At 53.1% G+C, this 20,973-nt stretch overlaps 14 protein-coding genes across 14 annotated transcripts; 10 read left to right on the top strand and 4 right to left on the bottom strand.

Moving 5' to 3' along the window:
• Positions 1 to 84: 84 nt before the first annotated feature.
• Positions 85 to 1,161, top strand: KL911_004236 (uncharacterized protein; the record flags this gene model as incomplete). Its single annotated transcript, XM_043199505.1, has 1 exon — positions 85 to 1,161. One exon carries the CDS (start codon positions 85 to 87, stop codon positions 1,159 to 1,161), a length of 1,077 nt encoding a protein of 358 aa, XP_043053060.1.
• Positions 1,162 to 1,280: 119 nt separating this feature from the next.
• On the top strand, positions 1,281 to 3,010 carry KL911_004235 (uncharacterized protein; the record flags this gene model as incomplete). The annotated part of the gene is made up of 2 exons (XM_043199504.1): positions 1,281 to 2,047; positions 2,116 to 3,010. The coding sequence occupies 2 exons, from the start codon at positions 1,281 to 1,283 to the stop codon at positions 3,008 to 3,010; spliced, it is 1,662 nt and encodes a 553-aa protein (XP_043053059.1).
• Positions 3,011 to 3,074: 64 nt separating this feature from the next.
• On the top strand, positions 3,075 to 3,654 carry KL911_004234 (uncharacterized protein; the record flags this gene model as incomplete). Its single annotated transcript, XM_043199503.1, has 2 exons — positions 3,075 to 3,526; positions 3,624 to 3,654. 2 exons carry the CDS (start codon positions 3,075 to 3,077, stop codon positions 3,652 to 3,654), a joined length of 483 nt encoding a protein of 160 aa, XP_043053058.1.
• Positions 3,655 to 3,700: 46 nt separating this feature from the next.
• On the bottom strand, positions 3,701 to 5,209 carry KL911_004233 (uncharacterized protein; the record flags this gene model as incomplete). The annotated part of the gene is made up of 1 exon (XM_043199502.1): positions 3,701 to 5,209. One exon carries the CDS (start codon positions 5,207 to 5,209, stop codon positions 3,701 to 3,703), a length of 1,509 nt encoding a protein of 502 aa, XP_043053057.1.
• Positions 5,210 to 5,331: 122 nt separating this feature from the next.
• On the top strand, positions 5,332 to 7,038 carry KL911_004232 (uncharacterized protein; the record flags this gene model as incomplete). The annotated part of the gene is made up of 1 exon (XM_043199501.1): positions 5,332 to 7,038. One exon carries the CDS (start codon positions 5,332 to 5,334, stop codon positions 7,036 to 7,038), a length of 1,707 nt encoding a protein of 568 aa, XP_043053056.1.
• Positions 7,039 to 7,129: 91 nt separating this feature from the next.
• On the top strand, positions 7,130 to 8,779 carry KL911_004231 (uncharacterized protein; the record flags this gene model as incomplete). Its single annotated transcript, XM_043199500.1, has 1 exon — positions 7,130 to 8,779. One exon carries the CDS (start codon positions 7,130 to 7,132, stop codon positions 8,777 to 8,779), a length of 1,650 nt encoding a protein of 549 aa, XP_043053055.1.
• A 119-nt stretch (positions 8,780 to 8,898) lies between these two features.
• KL911_004230 (uncharacterized protein) lies at positions 8,899 to 10,950 on the top strand (the record flags this gene model as incomplete). The annotated part of the gene is made up of 1 exon (XM_043199499.1): positions 8,899 to 10,950. The coding sequence occupies one exon, from the start codon at positions 8,899 to 8,901 to the stop codon at positions 10,948 to 10,950; it is 2,052 nt and encodes a 683-aa protein (XP_043053054.1).
• A 4-nt stretch (positions 10,951 to 10,954) lies between these two features.
• On the bottom strand, positions 10,955 to 11,419 carry KL911_004229 (uncharacterized protein; the record flags this gene model as incomplete). The annotated part of the gene is made up of 1 exon (XM_043199497.1): positions 10,955 to 11,419. The coding sequence occupies one exon, from the start codon at positions 11,417 to 11,419 to the stop codon at positions 10,955 to 10,957; it is 465 nt and encodes a 154-aa protein (XP_043053053.1).
• Positions 11,420 to 11,511: 92 nt separating this feature from the next.
• On the top strand, positions 11,512 to 12,105 carry KL911_004228 (uncharacterized protein; the record flags this gene model as incomplete). Its single annotated transcript, XM_043199496.1, has 2 exons — positions 11,512 to 11,559; positions 11,647 to 12,105. 2 exons carry the CDS (start codon positions 11,512 to 11,514, stop codon positions 12,103 to 12,105), a joined length of 507 nt encoding a protein of 168 aa, XP_043053052.1.
• A 283-nt stretch (positions 12,106 to 12,388) lies between these two features.
• KL911_004227 (uncharacterized protein) lies at positions 12,389 to 13,996 on the top strand (the record flags this gene model as incomplete). The annotated part of the gene is made up of 1 exon (XM_043199495.1): positions 12,389 to 13,996. One exon carries the CDS (start codon positions 12,389 to 12,391, stop codon positions 13,994 to 13,996), a length of 1,608 nt encoding a protein of 535 aa, XP_043053051.1.
• Positions 13,997 to 14,014: 18 nt separating this feature from the next.
• On the bottom strand, positions 14,015 to 14,578 carry KL911_004226 (uncharacterized protein; the record flags this gene model as incomplete). Its single annotated transcript, XM_043199494.1, has 1 exon — positions 14,015 to 14,578. The coding sequence occupies one exon, from the start codon at positions 14,576 to 14,578 to the stop codon at positions 14,015 to 14,017; it is 564 nt and encodes a 187-aa protein (XP_043053050.1).
• Positions 14,579 to 14,719: 141 nt separating this feature from the next.
• On the top strand, positions 14,720 to 16,770 carry KL911_004225 (uncharacterized protein; the record flags this gene model as incomplete). Its single annotated transcript, XM_043199493.1, has 2 exons — positions 14,720 to 14,944; positions 15,628 to 16,770. 2 exons carry the CDS (start codon positions 14,720 to 14,722, stop codon positions 16,768 to 16,770), a joined length of 1,368 nt encoding a protein of 455 aa, XP_043053049.1.
• Positions 16,771 to 17,266: 496 nt separating this feature from the next.
• KL911_004224 (uncharacterized protein) lies at positions 17,267 to 18,340 on the bottom strand (the record flags this gene model as incomplete). The annotated part of the gene is made up of 1 exon (XM_043199492.1): positions 17,267 to 18,340. The coding sequence occupies one exon, from the start codon at positions 18,338 to 18,340 to the stop codon at positions 17,267 to 17,269; it is 1,074 nt and encodes a 357-aa protein (XP_043053048.1).
• An 82-nt stretch (positions 18,341 to 18,422) lies between these two features.
• Positions 18,423 to 20,969, top strand: KL911_004223 (uncharacterized protein; the record flags this gene model as incomplete). Its single annotated transcript, XM_043199491.1, has 1 exon — positions 18,423 to 20,969. One exon carries the CDS (start codon positions 18,423 to 18,425, stop codon positions 20,967 to 20,969), a length of 2,547 nt encoding a protein of 848 aa, XP_043053047.1.
• Positions 20,970 to 20,973: the final 4 nt, after the last annotated feature.

The following is a 20,973-nucleotide window of genomic DNA, read 5'->3' as shown; positions in this document are numbered from 1 at the left end:
ACAAAAAAAAATATCCAGTATTTGCTGCGGCTGTGCCCTAGAAATTTCTTCATCTCCGATTCACCTCGCTCCTCTTTAATTGCAATGTCGTCTTTGCAAGACAAGGCGTCTACGCACATCCCTGCTATAACGGGGGACATCGCGTACGAAGACCCCTTTTTTCAGCTCCCCGCTGCCCTCACGGGCTACAAATCCGGAATCCTCTCCTATACGGCCTCACTGGTCTCCACCTCTGTGGGCTTCCCCCTGGACTCCATGAAGACGCGGATGCAGACCCACCACTTTGCCAACGCATTCGCGTGCTTTCGAGCCACCGTCCACCACGAGGGCGTCCGCGGACTCTTCCGGGGCATTTCTGCCCCGCTTATCTCTACGGCCTTCGCTCGGTCGCTCGGAGTGTCTATTTACACAGAAGCAAAGCCCATAGTGAGCCTCCTGGGAGCCCCGATCTGGGGCAGCCACCCTCTAGTCTATAGAACGGCGCCGGTGTCCGATCAACAGGCCCAGATCGACAAGGTGGTCAACAACATCCCGATTGCCGTTTTGGCGGGTTCCATCTCAGGCGCGGCGGTGTCCCTGTTTGCGTGCCCATTTGAGCTGTCCAAGATCTTCCAGCAAATCCTCCTCCTGGTCAACAACTCCAAGGAAAACGGCAAGTACGTGCATCTGCAACGCGACAAGCTGCCGTCGAGTCTTCCGAGCGTGGCGTCCACCATTGTGCGGCACGAGGGCCTCAGAGGACTCTACTCGGGGTACAGGTACCACCTCACCAAGGACGGCGTGTCCTCGGGACTTTTCTACGGACTCTACGAGACAGTCAAGCTCTTCATCCAGACCAGGAACGGTCACGTGACACAGAACACAGGGCTGCGGGAAACGATCAACGTGCTGAGCGTGCCGATTTCCGGGGCGGTGGCCGGGTGTTTCAGCTGGATCCTGGTGTTCCCGGTGGACACGATCAAGTCGCAGTACCAGCGCGACGTGATCCGCAACATTCTGCGAGAGGTCGCCGGCCGCGACAAGCTGCCTGTGGTAGCGCCCAAACTGAGGTGGCCCACGCGCGAGCTCTACCGCGGGCTCGGGCCCTCGATCACGCGGTCGATAGTGACCACCATGATTTTTTTTTCAATTTTCGAGTACCTCATGAAAAATATTGCCTGATGATACATACATAGTCTGCACGCAATAATGGAAAAATAAAAAAGGGGTAGCGATTTTCAGAAAAATATACCCAGAGCAAATTACCGTCTTTTCACCCTCGCTGTCCCTAATTTGCAGCCATGACCACGCTGCTGTTTCTGGGATTACTGCTGCTTGCAGAGGGTGTCACGAGCGCTCTTTTGAGCGTCAGGGGCTGTGATTGGCCCAGAAGAATGGACAACACGCTTCTCTCCCCGTTGTTCACCAATGTGTCCTACAACGGCGATGACGGACTGCTGAAGATGTACATCGCCATGGACTCGCTCGGGTATATTGTGGACGTGAACGAAACCACAAACACTTACACGACGCTCCACGTCCGGCTCGAATACGTTGGCGACGTGATACATGACGAGTACTTGAGACTGTGCAATTACTCCAGGGTGCTCCGTGCGGACGGAGAAGAGCCTGTTAGCACGACGACCTCCCAGCAGCCCTCCTCGACTGCTCACAGCTCGCTGATAAATTACTCCACTCGCGTGCCAGACATGTCCGATATGATACAAAAGAGAGACACTTGGATGGAAGAGTACTCCCCGCTGCTGCTGGACCGTGCGGAAGAGACCTACGACTCGTGTCCCATATACGAGGGAGACGAGGTCGTGGTGGACTTGTCGCTCTACATCGGCCACCACTCTCCCTTTGGGACATACAGTTTGGACGTCACTGTCATCAACTCGGACGCCAACCACACGGTGATTGGCTGTTCTCTGGCCAAGTTCAGTACCGTCCAGAAACGCTCGCTGCAGAACTTCATGGTGGCGTTTACGGCGCTGCTGCTGTCGCTAATTATTCTCTCGAACATTCTTGGGTACCAGCTTTCGCCGTACATTGACACCCAAAACCCGTTCTTGTACAAGGCGGCGTCCATATGCAACGCGCCGCTGCTCAACCAGCTCTCGCCGAGTTATGCAGACTATCTGGTCTACATTCAGTTTATCCACTTCATGGCCGGCTTGAATCTCCAATTCCCCGGTTTCTTTCAGCCCCTAATGGCCTCGCAGCGCTGGGCAGGCGTCATGGACTTGCTACACGACCACGCCGCCAGGGGCGTCGACGGCGTGTACGAGTCGATGTGGATGGGCGGGCTGAAACGACTTCTGGGCTCTGGCTTCGGCAAAGACGGTCTGCCAACGATTTGGTCGTCGTTCCTGATCACCGCCCTTATCTTCATCTCGATTGCCTGCGTTATCGACCACGGGATCTGCTCGCTGGTGCTTCTGCTGAAGCCCAAAGACTGCCGCCCCACATTGCCCCGTTACATGAGACTCTCGTTTCTAATCGTTATCGGAAACGTACTTGCCGCTTTTCTTGGCTACATCGCCACGCCGTTCCTCGTATATTCGTTTTTTGTGCTCTGTGCTCCACACACGCATTTGTATGGACAGCCGGAGATTCGGAGCAACCCGGCCTGGGTCACCGTCACCGCCTCGCTTCTTCTGGCCCTCTACTTCCTGCTCCAGATATACTATGTGGTGCGGTTCGTCCTATTCAAGCGCGGACGCGACATGCTCTACAGGTCGATCAATGTGATTCTGATCTGGCAATGGGCCTACGTGCATCTGAAAACGTCTGCTCTGTGGTTTGCTGCCGTCACTTTCCTCGGAAACTTCGTGTTCAGCTTTGCTGTCGGCGCGCTGCAGTTCAGCGGCGTCATCCAGTTGATTGTGATTATCTGCTCGGAGTCGATTATTCTGTGTGTGATGCTGTTGTGGGCTCCGTACTACTCCAACACGGGAACGAACAGGACCAAGATCTCACTGGCCATCGTCAAGCTTATTATCTTGTTTCTGCACATTGCGTTCATTGATGGAATCAACGACAGCGAAAAAGTGAGGACCCGGATCGCGTGGTCAATCCTGTTTATCGAGCTCATGGCCCTCGTGTTTGTGTTCTTGGTCCCCACGCTCTACAACTTCTACACCACTTTCAAAATGTATATCAAGTACAGAAAGGGAAAGAAAGGAACCGACATTCCGGACTACATCGAGCACGGCAATCTCATCGAGGTGCCGTTGCTGCCCGACAACCCCAGCTTGGCGTCGTTCGACGAGTCGTTCAACAACTGGACGTTCGAGCCTCCGGCGCTCTTTCGAACCGCGTCCGGAACGCAGTCCGTCAACTCGAAAACTCTGCAGTTCACAGACCACCGCGTGGTGCCTGCCGTGGCGACGGGCCCGTCTACGAAACCTACGCCCAAATCGGACTTGGCCTTCAGAGAGGCCGATCTATATTATAATTCGTTCGGAGTCCTTGAACCCGACCCAGAAGTGATGAAGCTCTGGAAGGAGAGAGAAAGAAAGCTGTATCGCGCTGCGTCCATGGAGTTCGAGAAGAAAGAGGCCAAGGGAGACGAGAAAAAAGACGGCTCCAAGGGATTCGAGGTCATGCGGCCACGGCCGCGGATTAAAGTGCTTGCGCAGCGTACAAGCACGTCTAGCAGCTCGAGTATAATGTCGGAGACATCGCAGAACGCGTGCACCGGCGGCCCGCAAAAAGACTAAGGTTTCTGCTTCTTGTGCTTGTGTGCATCTGCCTCGGCCTTGCGCTTGAGCACGTTTTTCAGCAGCTTGGAGTCGTCAATGCGCTCGTATTTTTCTGGGAAGTTGTTGAGCACATTGCGCAGACAGTTCACCTCGCACCTCAGCACGATCGCAGCCAGCTCTGCGCGGTCGAATTCTCTATAGCTGGCCGGAATCTCATAGTCCTGGGCGGCGCCGTACTGGGCAATGCGTCCCTCGACGCATTTATAAAGATTCGCGACGCACTTGCTGGTTATAATTTTCTTTTCCACCAACTGGAACGATTTCAGAATGCACCTGTTGATGAACGCCTCCAGCTCAGACCGCGTTCTCGCAAGTTTCTTGGCCCACTTCGAGTCCGTCTCAACACTCTCATAGAAGGTCGTCAGGATCTGGACTAATAGCAAGAGCTCAGGCAGCACGTCGGCATCGGCAAATACCTCGTACGCGTCCAAAACAATACCCCCGTCCTGGTCTTCCAGACTTTCGTCCAAGTACTCGGACTCGCTGATCAGTCCGGCAGTCTTGTCGAATAGCGCTTCTCTGATTTTGCGGTCCATCGACGAGAGATAGTTCTCCACAAACGTCTGCTTGATCACCGTCAGAGGCAGCTCAGCAAATTCGTACTTGGAAGCAGGAAGCTCCACATAGCCGTACTTTCGCAGAATCTCGGAGTTAGGCAGTTCACCATAGATGTTATAAATTTGCTCTCCTTCTTTGATGTCCTTAGTAGCAGTCATAACCAGCGCGTCGTTTTCGTAGCTCAGGTTCGCATTCACCAAATGCGTATTTGAGTTCAGAGTATCGGCAAGTGGAACCATCGACTTCAGATAACCGTCGTACTTGATGCATTCCTGATCTATTTCGAGTTCTTCCTCTTCATCCTCCCCGTCTTGAGCATCGTCCTCGGGGTCGTCCTCGGGATCGTCAACATCAAACGAGTAGCTCATGATTATGCTTGCCACCACATGGAACCGGTCCAAAGTCAAATATTCCACCAATTTCTTGCTTCCCAGGCGCAAGCAATACTCAGGCACAAGCTTGGAGTACATCTGCTCGGCCTGTTCGCGTCCTATCCTCTGCAAAACGTTGGATGGCTTCAATTTTTCAAGCTCCTCGGACGACCAAAACATTAGCGAGTTGAATTTTTCAGGCAGAACTGCCAAATAGGAGCTCCATTGAGACTCCTCGCCTAGCATCATCTCGTATGCCAAGCACAAAATGAGAGCCTCCCACTGGTTCAGGGTCTCAAGAACCTCTTGGTTTCCCGGTTTGAGCTTGCCCAAAGCTGCTGTGCGAATATTTAGTATGTGATCTCTTGCCAGACGGAACAGAACAGTGTCTTTCTGGATGTCATTGCGCGCCCGCAAACCGCGTCCCTCGTGCGAATTTCTCAGGTCTGCAATTTCAATGTCATCGCTGATGTAGTCGTAATGTCTATGAAGCCAGCTCTCGAACGCGGCGGTGCTGGTAGCAAAGGAATCCATTGTGAATAAAATTATTTTTCATGCAATTATTCTCACTGTCTCCGTGCAAGGATGAGCGGTATTTTTTCTAGAAAAGAACGGACACCATTTATAAGTAGGAACAGTTTTCTCTATCAACTAACATGTCTGCCGAAGAATACAAAACACAGGGAAACGCCGCTTTTTCTGCCAAGGACTACGACAAGGCCATTGAGTACTTTACCAAGGCGATCGAGGTGTCGTCTACTCCTAATCACGTTCTCTACTCAAACAGGTCTGCGTGCTATGCGTCGCTGAAGAAATACGAGGAGGCTCTTAAGGACGCCCAGGAGTGTGTCAAAATCAACCCTTCCTGGGCCAAAGGCTACAACCGTGTCGCAGCAGCAGAGTTCGGGCTTGAGAGACTGGACGACGCCAAGAAGTCGTACGAGAAGGCTCTAGAGCTTGATCCAAGCAATGCAATGGCCAAAAGCGGTCTCGAGGCCGTCTCCGAGGCCCAGATGGCACAGAGCGACCCAACCATGGGAATGCGCAAGATCTTCTCTGATCCTGGCCTGATCGAAAAACTCAAGACTAATCCAAAGACCGCCGAGCTAATGAAAGACCCATCTCTTGTGGAGAAAGTGAAGAAGTTGCAGACCAACCCTGCTGGCCTGGGCACCGAGATGTTCACCGATCAGAGACTGATGACGGTTTTGGCGGCCGTTTTGGGAATCGACCTTGGCGCGGCCCCTCCGAACCCTGCCCAGGCGTCCTCAGACAACGACGTCGAGATGAAGGACGCGGAGCCAGCAGAACCAAAAGAGCCAGCTAAGAAGAGAGAGCCAGAGCCAAAAGCCGAGGAGCCAGTGGACGATTCGAAGGTCGAGGCCGACAAGTACAAGGCCGAGGCCAACACGCTGTACAAGCAGAGAAAATTCGACGAAGCAATCGAACTGTATAATAAGGCATGGGAAACCCACAAGGACATCACCTACCTGAACAACCGTGCTGCTGCCGAATACGAAAAGGGGGACTATGATGCCGCTATCCAGACCTGCTTGAAAGCCGTGGACGAGGGACGAGACATGCGTGCCGACTACAAGCTTGTTGCCAAGTCGTTTGCGAGAATCGGAAACTCGTATCTGAAGAAAGACGACCTGAAGAAGGCCTGCGAGTACTTCGAGAAGTCGCTGACTGAGCACAGAACCCCTGAGGTCCTGAACAAGCTGAGAAGCACCGAGAAGGAGGTCAAGAAGAGAGAGGCCGAGGCCTACATCGACAAGGATCTGGCGGAAAAGGCCAGACTGGAAGGCAAGGAGTACTTCAATGCCGGCGACTGGCCGAACGCCGTGAAAGCATACACAGAGATGATCAAGAGAGACCCGTCCGACGTGAGAGGCTACTCGAACAGAGCTGCCGCTCTCGCCAAGCTCATGTCGTTCCCCGACGCCATCAGAGACTGCGAGACGGCCATCAAGCTGGACCCAGGCTTCATCAGAGCGTACATCCGCAAGGCCAACGCCGAGCTGGCCATCAAGGAGTACCGGAAGTGTCTTGACACACTGACCGCCGCCAGAGAGGCGGAGCTGAAAAACAACTCGACAGCCAACCTGAACGAGATCGACTCTCTTTACCAAAAGGCCATGGCGCAAAGATTTGCTCCGTTGGAGGGAGAAACGTACGAAGAGACCATGGCCCGGATCCAGAAAGATCCCGAGGTCGTCCAGATTCTGAGCGACCCGGTGATGCAGACGATTCTCCAGCAGGCCCAGAGCAACCCGGCCGCGCTGCAGGAGCACATGAAAAACCCAGACGTCAGCCGCAAGATCATGACGCTGATGGCAGCCGGCATCATCAGAACTCGTTAAATAGGTTTAATGAAGTAGTGCACGACCCGGTTCTGGAAATAAAAAAAATAGTGGAGTCGCAGCAACGAAACTTACCGACACATTGTCTGAGATGGAGCAACAACACCACACCCACCCTGCGGCGGGGGCGGCCAACCGGATAGGCAAGTACCAGATCGTCAAAACGCTGGGCGAGGGCTCGTTTGGCAAGGTGAAGCTGGCGTACCACACGGGCACGGGCCAGCGAGTGGCCCTTAAAATGATCAACAGAAAGACCCTGTCCAAATCGGACATGCAGGGCCGAATTGAGCGGGAGATCTCGTATCTGCGGCTGTTGAGGCACCCGCACATCATCAAACTGTATGACGTGATCAAAAGCAAGGACGAGATCATCATGGTGATTGAGTACGCGGGCAAAGAGCTGTTCGATTACATCATCCAGCACGGGCGGATGAAGGAGGACGAGGCGAGGCGGTTTTTCCAGCAGATCATCGCCGCCGTGGACTACTGCCACCGCCACAAGATCGTCCACAGAGACCTCAAGCCGGAGAACTTGCTGCTGGACGACCAGCTGAACGTGAAGATTGCAGATTTCGGCCTTAGCAACATCATGACAGACGGCAACTTTCTCAAAACCAGCTGCGGGTCGCCGAACTACGCTGCCCCAGAGGTGATCTCCGGCAAGCTGTACGCAGGGCCCGAGGTTGACGTTTGGTCGTGCGGAGTGATCCTGTACGTGATGCTGTGCGGCCGTCTCCCGTTTGACGACGAGCTGATTCCCGCTCTCTTCAAGAAGATCAGCAACGGCGTGTACACGCTGCCGCACGACCTCTCGCCGGGTGCCAAGAACCTGCTCACCAAGATGCTCGTTGTGAACCCGCTCAACAGAATCACGATCAAGGAGATCATGGAGGACGAGTGGTTCAAGGTGGGACTGCCGGAGTATCTGCTGAACGACGCTGTTGCGGAGAAGAAGGTGGGACCCGAGGACGTGAGCGAGGACGTGGTGAACGCCCTGGCCATTGCTATGGGCTACTCGCGCGAGGAGATTATCGACGCCATCAAAACAGGCAGAACGCCAGAGACAGAGGAGATCCTCGACAGCTACCAACTAATGAAGAGCAACAAGAAGCTCGTGGAGGATATCAACAAGCAGCACAAGCTACACACGGCTGCGAACGACCCGAGCCATGCGAGATGGCGCACGCCGACGAACATAGACTACCCGAAGCCCGATAATGCAACCAACTACAATCCGAGCTCGACCATCGCCATTCTGCCCTCGTCGCTGCCGCAGATCCACAGAGCGTCGATGGTGCAGCTGCGCCCCGAGCTTGCGTCGATCCAGCCGATCAGCACCAAAAAGTCGAGAACAAGATGGCATTTCGGCATCCGTTCCAGGTCGTATCCGCTGGACGTGATGGGCGAGATCTACAGGGCCCTGAAAAATCTGGGCGCAGAGTGGGTGCGGCCGTCCGAGGAGGAGCTTTGGACGATCAAGGTGCGCTGGAGATACACCGTGGCCGACAGCGAGCAGGACGCCGACCTGATGAAAATGCAGATCCAGCTCTTCCAGCTCGAGCCGAACAACTACTTGGTGGACTTCAAGTTTGACGGCTGGGAGTCCAAGAGCCCGGAGAAATCCGGCCCCGCTGAGCAGGAGCTGCAGGACTCGGACGAGATCTCGTCGTTCAGCGCGTATCCGTTCCTCCATCTCGCCACCCGGCTCATCATGGAACTTGCCGTCAACAGCCAGGGCTAACCCGGGGTGCGAGGTGTGACAAAAAATGATTCTCAGTAGAATAAATAAAGGAAGATAAGTACAGGAATAATTCACGCAGCAACGAGCTTGAGCACTTGGATTTGCCGCTGTGTTTAATTATGTCGCATTTGCAATCCAGCCGGCACAATTCGGCCCGCTCGGCCGGGTTATCGATGGGCTCCAGCGGCACGACGCTATCTCCCACAACCACCGTGGGACCCACCCCATATTCGGGCGACGTCCTGATGCACACGATTAGTGCCGGTGACGAGGACAGAAAGCCCGAGGCGTCGCACCTGTATCCGCTGAGCAGGTCGAAGACGCACCAGGGTTCCGGCACGTACGAGGACCAGGCCGACACCACCAGGACTGTGCCTGCGTACAAGACGGTCCATCTGGACAATGTGATAGACGAGTTCAAGCCTTTGGGCGCGAAGACTGTGTTGCATATGGAGAAGAAGCCGCAGCTCGCGAAGAACAACAGCTCTGTGCCCCTCCGGACGACCGCGAACTATAAACGCAGAGTGTCTTTCGATACGGTGAATATCCAGGTTGCGGATAACGACGACTATTTTGGCGACGACGACAGCGACGATGTGGGATTGGTGCAGGGCAGAGACCGCTGGAGCCGACGCGAGCAGCTTCTAAACTCTTCGGGCTGGGATGGGTTCAAAAGCAACGAGCCGTCTGCCGGCTCGAGCTATCTGGCTTCTCGGGGCCGATCTCCGCATCGGGACTCCTCGCCGCACCAGGGCATGCGTGCAAACTCGTGCGAGCGCAGCCTGTCACCGTCGCACCCGTTTGACAGGCGCATGGGGTCCGTGTCGCCCATAAGAAATATTAGCATTGCTGGGGCCCTCACTTCCAGACAGTACCCGACGAGCCCCATTATCACGCACGATGCATGCACGTTGACCAAGAAGCACAAAGACTTCGACAAGCTGTACCTAAGGCAGCTGGGCTCCAAAAGACCGCTGCTGCCGGACAGGAGTATCATGTGCTACATATCTGGCCGCAAACATACGTGGGTGGCTCTGGACTGGTGCTGTAACCGACTGCTGGAAGACGGCGACAGCATGGTCGTGACGGCGGCCATCAACCCCAGATCGCGCTCGCTGTTTGCGCGACGTCTTTCGTGCAGCTCTAACCAGAGCAGAGTCGCCAGCGAAGAGTATATCCGGAACTCGCCCGAGTACGCCAAGGTGGTGACCGAGAACATCATGAAGTACATCATGGCGATCCTCAACCCCAACAAGGTCCTCAAGATCACGATCGAGCTTGCTGTCGGAGGCACCAAGGACGTGCTCAAAGACATGTACTCGCTGTATCAGCCGTCGCTGGTGGTGGTTGCTGCGAAGCCGACCAAGGCAGCCTCCACGCGGTCGTGGGTGACGTCGCGGGTGACAGACCGCCTGGTGAAAAATTTCCACGTTCCTGTCGTGATCGTGCCGTCGCTGAACATGGATCTATTCGAGAAAAAGCTTTTTGCTGTTTTGAACAAGCGCATGGACGAACTGCACCATAACTACGACGACCCGAACTTTGTGGCAGATCTGGACGACGTGGGCTCGTACAAGCTGAGTGACCAGGAGTCGGCGATCACCGCGCAGAAGGAGATGAAGGAGCAGAACACGGACTCGCCGGCGGGCGAGCTCAGACGACTGCAACGCTTGACCAACATGAAAATATACCACGAACTCTCTGACATTCTGAAACGACCAGACGACGAAAACAAGTATAAGGACTGGCTCAAGGTCGTCTCTGCTGCTGCATACCACTACGGCGTGAATCTTGCCGAGAGCGCAAAAAACGGAGGCGAGAGCGCCAAGCTGGTGCGAACGCTCACGGGAGCGCCAGACCCCACATACGGCCGTGCACGGTCGATGCTTCTGGACACCGACCCCGTTACGACGCCAAAGTCTCCACAGGGACCCAAAATCCCCGCCATCCAAATAGACTCGTCTGGTGACTACAGCAGGCCTCGTCATCAGACGTCTCTCAAGTTCGACATCAGCCACCCGAAATATTATTCCCAGGACAGCAGTGGGTCCTTGAAAATGGACCCGCTGCGTCCGACCGTGTCGACGCCGCAGCTGCAGCCGCAGAAGTCGTCCGACTCTGGCGAAAAGGAAAAGAAGGGTTTCTTCAGAAGTCTTTTCAGGAAAAAATAGCTAGCTACTTGCGATAGGACCTTTTGTATTTAGCCCGTTTGAAGGACTTGCTTTTACCATGGAGTTTCCGCTGTCGATCCTCGTTCCGATCGTCGTGCACGCGTTGTGCTCTGCGCCCGTCTCGTTCCCTGTAGGTGTCTTTCTTCTCCTGCTCGCTCTCGATCATTTTTTTCCACAGCTCGTGGACAAAGTCCAGTGTTTTCTCGTCCAGCATCGGCTTCAACTGCAGACACAGATCTTTCGGGCCTATTTTCTCCTCAAACACGAGGTTGTAGATGAACTCGACAATTATGTCGTCGTCAGGAACGAGTTCATTCGTCTTCTGCTCGATGTACGACTCGAGCGCAGGCCGGTCGACCTTGGCGTAATCAACCTGCCTGCTGAAGAGTTTCGGGAAATTGAACTCGCTCAGGTCCTTTTCGCGCCGCCTGTCGAGCTCGCTCTCGTTTATAGGCCGCGTTCTGAGCATGGCCTCATCGAGTTTGGAAATTTTTCAGATAAGATTAAAAAAATACACAATTGCACTGCAATTTATTCACAAATAGTTTTTCCTGGCCCCTTATGGTGATTTGTTGTGAATGGATATCCAGCTGGGTCCAGCCGCGAGAGGTAAGCACACGCAATTGACAGCCTCTAACGCCAGTACTACCAACTCGACGTGGCTCTTTTGGGTCTAAGCAGCGCCGGTAAAAGCAGTCTCGTCGACGTCCTCAAGAACAACACCTTCAGAACCGACACGCTGCCCACGCTCCGGAAGACCACCACCACGCTCCGCATGCACGCTTTGGTCACAACGCCGCCGGCTTCAGCCCAGATGTCCACCGAAACAACGCCCCTGCTCGACGCAAACACCAAAAAACCCGCCCCGCCCAGCAAGCTCCTGCTAAAGATCCACGATCCCAGCGGACAACACAAGCTGCAGTATCTGTGGACAGAAATCATCGCCAGCCCGCAAATGAGCCTCATAATTTTCCTCATAGACATCTCAGACACACTCACCATAGACGAGGCAAGGACGAAGCTCCACGAGATTATTGTGTACAACAACGAACACAGGAAACTGCCAATGATCGTCATCTGCAACAAAACAGACCTGGTGGCCGATTACCGCCACTTCGTGGCCAACAAGAAGCCGAAGAACCTCAAGCTGAGTAAACCGATCCTCGGCTCCAACGAGGACGTCCTGCTGGAGTATCTCGGTCTCGAGTACCGCGACACGAGACTCCTCCTCGACGGCCACACAGAGCTTCTGTTCGACTTCAAGCTGCGCCTCGTGAGCCTCAAGAGCGCGCACACAGGCCTGCAGCACGACCTCGTGTCCTTGCTGACTCAGAGATGACGTAACACAAAAAACCGCAGAACACAGGACGCCAGGCTCACCCGTGCCATGTGATTCCGGCCCAGCAAGTTTACAGAAAATAATTTGTGAGCTCTTCCCATGGAGTCTATGGTAAACAATCTGTGGTCGTCGTGGGACTCGCTGTCGCAGGCCATGACCAGCACGGGCGGCGACACGGACGCTGCGTCGGTGGACTCGAAACAGAGCCCTCTGGAGTCCAAGATGGCGGCCAGCAGCACGATTTGGTCGTCCTTTTCGGAGCCGCAGAAGACCCCGCCGGCCAAGCGGGTGTCCAGCTCGTTCTTTGACGACATGTTCACCTCGTCCAAAGACCATTCGACGACGCTGACCGATAAAATGTTCGAGCGATTTCTGTCAATGGCCCTGCCTACCACCACTACTCAGGACGGGGAGGAGCTGCAATCGATTCTAGAGAGAATTGAGATGCAGAAGTCGCGTCCACAGCTGAGTCTGAACGTGATGAGCAAGAACGCGATCCAGCTGCTGTCTCGGTTGTCTGTTCCGTTTGTGCTGATTGACCAGGTAATCATTATTTTTAGCTGGTCCAAGCCTCTTTACACACTGACATTTTTGAATGTCGCCACGCTGCTGATTCTGAAGCCGATACTGTTGTTGAGCCTGCCGTTCTTCTACACGTGTTTCGAGATCATTGTTCCCGCCTACATGAAAAGACATCCGCCCGACAAACACACCATTCTCCAGAACAGGAACCCGGTCCCGGCAGAGGGGCCGTCCGTCTCGCACGTCGACGTGCCGCGGCCGGTGCCTGAGCTGAGTCGCGAGTTTGTCCTGAACTGTACAGACCTGCAAAACCACATGCTACTCTACGTTATGAGCTATGACTTTGTGACGTCGCTGATTGTTAATTATCTCTACTTCAAGGACGAGAACATCACCATTTTTGTTTTCGTCGCTTTGCTGGCCAGCGGCATTCTGCTGACCTTATTCGGCGCACAGCTGCTGTCGACTATGCTGCCCTTCATCAAGGTCACCTTGTCGGTGGGTTTGTGGGCTGCCACCGCCGCCATGCACCCCAACTACCGGTCTGCTTTGCTGGGCATGCTCTACTCGGAGGACACCCGTTTGCGGCTTCTGATGATGTCAAACCGTCTGGAGCTGTGGCTCAACAAGGAGCTGAACCTGCGCGAGCAGAAGGAGGTCAAGGAGACGGAGATTTTTGAGCTCCAGCATCTGGACCCGGAGACGCACAACTGGCAGCTCATCTGTTTTGCGTCCGACCCGTATCCGGCAAACTCGCACGCGCGACTCCACAATCTGCCGCTCGTGGGCACGCTGCACCTGAGCCAGGTGAAACCGCCCGAGGGCTGGAAGTTTGTGGACGTGGAGACGGCAGTTAACACCAGAAACGTCGACGGCTGGCTCCTGGATCTGACTCCCGAGGGGTGGATCAGAGAAAACTTCCTGAACGAGACCATGGACATTGACGACGACGAGAAGTGGTGCTACGACCTCGTGACCAAGTTCTCGTACCAGGCGGGACTGACGACTAACGAAAAGAAAACCAGAGGAGAGGTGAGAAGACGGCGTTGGATTAGATATTGTGTTCGGGATATTTGGGATGAGGACGACCAGACGGACGACACAGTGTCGCACAGGCGCAACAAGAGCGTGGAGTCGTCTAACAGCTTGCCTCCGGTGAAGTCGATCGATTCTGTGGACGGATAAATGATGTACTTTTATGAATTATGAATGCATGTTTCGCGTTGTAATCTTCGACGGTATGGCGGGCCTGTTGTTTGTTTGGTCGTCCAGCCCGGTCATGTTCTTGTACGAGTCGTCGCTCATGGCTATGGCGAGCTGGCGGGTGTCCTGGTTGTACGCCAGCGCGACTACGCTCATTTCGAAGTTGGCGTACTGCTTGACTCTTTTCTTGGTCTTGTAGTCCCACACGCAGACCGATCGGTCGGATCCTGCGGTGAAGAAGCGCGACTCGGTGTCGAAAAACTCCAGACAGTTGACTGGGTTCACAAGATCGACGCTTTCGTTCTCTATCACGAGCTTTTGACGGTGGCATTTGAATGCGTAATTATTTTCTGCGTCCTCGAAAAGATCCAGCGAAACCTTGCCCTCTATCGAGCTCTGCAGAAACCCGCGCCCGCTCGGCAGAAACCTCACCTTGGTCGTCTGGAACCGGAACCCGTTTTCCATGCTGCTCACCGGCCGCTCCAGCCTGCGGAAGTCGTACACATGAATCCGTCTGTTGGACATCCCGACAATAAAACGGTCTGTTTCCTGGTGGACGTCCATTGCATACACTTTTCCCGGCAAATCGATCACCGACGGCTGCTCGTGGACCCGCGGGTCCGCGAGCTGCACCGTCTTGTCCCACGAACCGGAGATAATTAGGTTCCTTTTCGCATGGCTTTCCACGCACTGCACGGGAAGACTATGGGCGATGGAAGTGCCGACAGCCTTTCGCGAGCGCAGATCCAGCTTCTGCACAGTGCCGTTTGCCAGAGAGGAGAAGATAGCAGAGTCCAAGGCCCCAGTATCGAGGATAGGCGCGTCGAGGGCGACCTGCTCGACGTTGTGCGACGCGTCGATCAGAGACAGCGTGCCGTCGAGCGACGACGCGACAAGCCGGTCCGACGCGTACCGCAGCGACGTGAGCACGTCGGGCGAGACGGAAATGGCTGTTTGTTAGTAGAAGGCAGAAGCACACGTACTGTACTCGCTCATATGTAAATAAATAGCGTCTGGGGTTGAGAAAAATATTTGTGGCTCGGCAGTGTGGCACAGCACAGTACTCGGAGTGCCGGTCGTGAGACTGCGCCAATTAGCGCTAAGCAGTGCGGAATCCTCCGTCAACCGGGCAGCGGCCACGGCGGTCCCCGCTGGAAACAGGAGCTCTCCTGCTTGTTTCCCGAGCACCTGGTCCAACTGCGGTCAGCTGTCTGTCGTACGGTGCCAGCAACAGCTGCTGGACTTTGGGAGCAGGGCTGCTGGGAACCGGCAACCAAACCAGGCTCTACAATAACACAGGAAATCAAAGTCGCCCTTCCAGCGCCGACGCCGTCTAAAAACGCCGTTTTTCAGCTCAGTGCATCTCTCTATCTAATCTCTCAATTTTTCACCGTTTTCGGCCTCCACACCTGCAGCTTTTTTTTTTTGGCAGCACTGAGAAAATAAATATGCATTCAGGCCCGCCTGTGCACTTGAAAGATTGAACCATGTATTTTTTCGAAACACCCGCCAAAAAGAGAATCCTCCAGGTGGCATGCGCCGTGACATGGTGTCTCTTTGGAGCGGGCCCGATCTTCGGCTTTGCGGCCCTCAAGCCTGTTCTCGTCGACCAGGGAGTCTACGAGAGCGCATGCAACCTGAGCTCTCAAGATTACCTAACCGAGGGCTTTGTGCCGAATTGCACAGAACAGGACCTCAAGCTGAACATGATGTTCACCGCGGGCGCCGTTCTGACCAACATCAGTGCGCTTTTGATTGGCAGAACGCTGGACCTTTACGGCCCGAGAGTGTGTGGACTGATAGGTGCCATGTCCATGCTGTTCGCCTGTCTTGTGTTCATCTACTCCAGATCCATCACGTGGTTTGACCCTTACCTGGTGGGATACGCGGCGTTGGCGCTGGGCGGCCCATTCTCGTATATATCGAGCTTCCAGCTGTCCAACGCATTTCCTGAAAAATCCGGGCTAATCCTTGCACTTTTGACGGGGGCCTTTGACACCTCCTCTGCCGTGTTTCTGCTGTACAAATTTGCCTACACGAGATGGCCGGACGCTCTGAAAATCGAAACGTTCTACAAACTGTATCTTGTGATCCCGCTCTTTATCGCTCTGGTCCAGGTCTTCATCATGCCAAACGAGTCCTATCTGACTCCACCAGTCGACCTTATCCCCAACCCCACCGAGGAACAGCAGCGGCTGGCTGAGGCTCTGGAGCGCGAGGACTCGCTTCACGAGGTGAACGAGAACACGCATCTTCTGGCCGTTGAAGGAGCAGCCAAGAGAAGGTCCTCGCTTGGAGAGGCATACAGATCGGCCTACGTGGAGGAAGAGCTTGAAGAAGTCACAACCCCAACGCCCAACTCTGTCTTCGGTATCCTGCACGGCTACCCGTCGTCTTACCAGTTCAGAACGTACTGGTTCCTGCTGATCTGTCTTTTTGCCACCATCCAGATGCTCAGACTAAACTATTTTGTTGCTACCGTTAATTCGCAGTACACATTTTTGCTTGGCTCGTACGAGAAGTCCGCCAAGCTGAACAAGATCTTTGACATTGCGCTGCCTCTCGGCGGAGTGCTGTCGATCCCTGTGATTGGCCGCATCCTCGACGGCTGCTCCACCTCGCTGGTCATGTTTATGCTGCTCGCCGTGTCGATCCTGATTGGCGTGCTCAACTGCATCAAGAACTCGTTTGCGGCCGGAGTTGTCAACGTCCTCATCTTCGTGTGCTACAGACCGTTCTTCTACACCTCCATATAGGACTACTGTGCGAAAGTGTTTGGTTTTGAGACCTTTGGAACGGTGTACGGCTCCGTCATGACTATTTCTGGTATCTTCAACTTCCTGCAGTCTCCGTTGGACAGACTCACGCACACGGTGTTCAAAATGAACCCTATTCCGCTAAACCTGTTGCTGCTCTTCGTCACGCTTGTCATCGGCGGCACACACGTGGTCTACGTGCATGTGCAGAGCAAGGCCTACAGCGAAGAAAGAAGAGCACATAACTCGGGACGTTAAGTATATAAAACCCACGGCTGTGCAGCGCGACCAGCTGTGCCGGGCAATAAATACAGAAAATTTTCTTCATTACAAAAACATGATGACATCTTCGAAGATCCGTATACCGTTCGTGTGGTATACTGATTCAAAGCGATGTCTAGATCAGCGTCCAAGGAGAATTCTCTTGCAATGGCAAGCGTACATGGAATCGCATCTATGGTTTCGTGGCTGGTTCGTTGGCACATCTGCGTAGACTTCAGTCGATAGGGTCGATCTTGAGCTTGTCGAGCTTCTTGATCAGCGAGTCGCTCGGCGTCACGCTCTCGATGAAATCGTGCACACGTAGCGGCCGCATCTCGATCTGTTCGTTCGGGTTGATCGGCTTGCCGTCTTTCACGTTGTTTCTAATGAACTCCCTGGTCGAGTTGATTGCTGCATTGCGACACAGCTCTTTGAGATCTGACCCGCTCAGACCGTCTGTTATTTCCACGAGTTTGTCTAGCTCGAAGTCGTAGTCCACATTTTCCAGTAGTTTCTCCAAAATCTTGTGCCGTTGCTCTGCGTTCGGCATATTTATAGGGAATCGCTTAGGCATCCGTCTCATAAACGCAGAGTCGATATCGTCAGGTCGGTTAGTGGCTCCCAAAATCAGGATTCTTCCCGACGACGTGAGCCCGTCCCAAAGCGTCATGAATTCGGCTTTTAATGTTGCTGTGATCTCGTGGTCCATCGAGTTTCTCTCGCGCAGGAACGAGTCGATCTCGTCAATGAATATGATGCACGGCTGCAACTTGTTTGCAAGCGAAAACAGCGCGTCTACCAGCTTGTTGGACTCGCCGTACCACTTGTCCATAATTGTGGACATCCTGATAGATATGAAGTTTGCCCTCGACTTCGATGCTAAAGCTTTGGCCAGCATCGTTTTCCCGCACCCCGGGGGTCCGTACAGAAGAACGCCCTTGGGGGCCTGCAACAGGTTGGAGTACTGGGTGAATAGATCGGGACATGTTAACGGGAGAATCACGGACTCTTGTAGATCGCTGATGATATTGTCGAGGCCTCCGATGTCTTCAAAAGAGACACCAATTTCATCTGGCGGAATTACACTGTTGAGGATCACTTTCTCATACTCAGAAAGCTCAAGGTTGAGCCCTGGATTAGCACGCTTTAGCTTCTCAAGTGACAGCTTGGCCTTCTTCTTAGTTTCTTTCGACTTCCGCGCAGGCCCCTCCTCTCCTAAAATATGTGTGAGAAGATAAAATATGGACAGCGAGGCTCCGACGAAGAAGACCGCATCCGTGAGAAGCTTTGGATCGATTTTCTTGAACATGTTCGGGATGAATATTGTCAAAAAGTGTTTGCCACTAAGAAGCACAGCCGATAAAAAAATATTCGAAAAATATTTAATCAAGATGGCTAAGAGAGACCGGCACGGGGTGAATATCCCCGGCGCTTTGATGGATCAGATCCGCGAAAGTGGCCAATACGATAACGATGAGCGCTTCAAACGACAAAAGCGGAAGGTTAGCCGAAAGGAGCGACGGAAGGAGCAAAGAGAACAGAAGAAGAGAAGGCGAGGGGGAGACAAGGAGGAAAGGGCAGTAATGGATAGATTGAAGAAAGCCAAAGGTGCCAGCGATACCAAAAAGGTAAGTGAGAAGCACAAGAAAAATAGTATGCTCAAAATCGTGAAGGAAGAAGAGCTGGAAGCGGACGATAGCGACCTCAACGAAAGTGAAGAGACAGAGTATGAAGAGTTCACGGGGTTTGACGACGAGGAAGCAAATGAGGAAGGGGAGACAGCCAATGATAGTGATGACTCGCTTGACGACGAACAGAAAGATGTGATGGCCCAGCTGATGAAGTTGAAGGGAGCCAAAAAGGGCAGCGACGTGAAAATAGTCAAGGAGGACGAGCTTCAAGACGAGATCGACGAACTGGAGGGAGAAACTTCCAACGACGAGGAATTTGACGAGTCAGATAATGAGATGCACACAAATGCAGAGGTATCTTCCGATGAACTGACGTTCCCCAAAGCTTTTGATCAAGCTGACGACGATCTTGAATACTACGCAAAGAAACTCGGTATCAAGAAAACGAGTAAACTTAAAAAGACTGACGAGCACGACATCATCGGTGGACTTCTAGACGGCCTGGACTTTGATGGTTCAGGGTCTGAGGAGGAGGACTCTACCACAGAATCTCTGGACGAAGAGGACAGAGAGCTGTTGAAGGAGATGGGCGAATTGGAAACATCCGAAAGCGAGTCTGACACAGATGCTGGACCCTCTGTGCGCGAAAATCCGTATGTTGCTCCAGTCCCTGCGGGAAAGTATATTCCTCCAGCCCTGCGTCGCAAGATGCTTGAAAATGACGACAATGAAGAGATGCGAACAATCATTCGTTCTGTCAAAGGTCCGCTCAACAAACTGTCTGAGCCGAATCTTCTGACAGTCGTGAACGACCTGAACGCACTGTACATGGAAAACGCGCGCCAAGTCGTCAACGAAGCTATACTCAAAGTGGTTTTCCAATCTGTGCTGGTATCGACGCCGATGCTCGATAGCTTTCTTGTTCTCTATGCCACAGTCATCGTTGCGCTTTACCGCTTGCAAGGAGTGGAATTCGGTGCGTATGCCATCCAGACTTTGGTGGAAAAGCTTTGCGAGTATATCAAAACAGAAAGCTCCAATAAGGAGGCATCGAACTTGATCGCGCTGATTGCGTTTTGCTACGAGTTGAATCTGCTTTCTTCCCGATTGATATATGACGTGATTGGACAGAAGTTGTTGGACAGTCCTACGGAATTCAAGACCGAGCTCTTGCTAAAGGTGATCAGGTGCTGCGGTGCAAAGCTCCGCTCAGATGACCCTAGCTCGCTGAAGGAAATCGTTCTTACTCTAAACAAGAACGTTGGCTCGGATATGAGCACCAGGTCCAAGTTTCTGGTCGAAACTGTTTCCAACTTAAAGAACAACAAGCTCAAGCATCTTGAGAACGAAGCAACTACTGGCCTAGTAACTAGACTGAAAAAACAGCTCGGAAGAATCAGGAGTGCCGATCCCATCAACATCAAAGTGACTCTGAGCGATATAGAAAACATCAACGAAAAGGGTAAATGGTGGCTTGTTGGGTCTGCTTGGAAAGGAGAAGAGAAAAAGGTCGAAGAGTCTACGAAGTCTGTGACCGATGCGCTGGATAAGTCTGAACCAAACTGGCTGGAGCTGGCTAAACAGCAGAGAATGAACACGGACATCAGGCGTGCCATTTTCATTTCCATTATGTCTGCTAGTGATTACATGGATGCGTACGTCAAGCTAGAGAAGTTACGGCTGAAAAAGACACAACAACGTGAAATTCCTAAAATTTTGATGCATTGTGCCTCGATTGAGACCATTTTCAATCCATACTACGCTTTTCTCGCCAGAAAGCTTTGCGAAGACCACGCCATGAGAAAGACGTTCCAGTTCAACTTATGGGACTTGCTCAAAGAGCTGGAAGGAGAAGAGCACGAAGGATTCGAAGACACTGAAGATGAAGATGAAAAACTGAAGAAAACATTGAACCTTGGAAGACTGTTCGGCACTCTTGTTGGCGAAGGGTCTTTGCCGCTGAATGTCTTGCGAACTGTCAACTTCCTCACGGCTAGTGAAGATACGAAATTATTTGTGGAGATATTTATGATTAGTTTCTTTGACAGCGTTGGCAAGTTGTCCGAGCAGAAAATGTTTGGTGCCGGAGACAAAAAGCACAAGACAGAGGACATGAGATACAACGACAAAACAATGGTGGAACGGATCAATAAATGCAAGGAACAACCTACGTTACTCAAAGGGTTGCAGTACTTTTTACAACATAAAGTTAGAGATAGCAGCTTCATTAAAGGAAAAAAGCAGCGGTCAAGAGTTCATTGGGGAGTCGACTCCCTGTGCGATATCGTTGGAGAATTTCTCGCCTAATATT

Source organism: Ogataea haglerorum (assembly GCF_019207285.1).
Source record: "Ogataea haglerorum isolate 81-453-3 chromosome Unknown 81-453-3_NODE_12_length_311171_cov_96.283249, whole genome shotgun sequence".
In the NCBI taxonomy this organism is placed as follows: Eukaryota; Fungi; Ascomycota; class Pichiomycetes; order Pichiales; family Pichiaceae; genus Ogataea; species Ogataea haglerorum.
The sequence above is the reverse complement of the archived record's forward strand: the minus strand, read 5'-3'. Positions and strand labels throughout refer to the sequence as shown.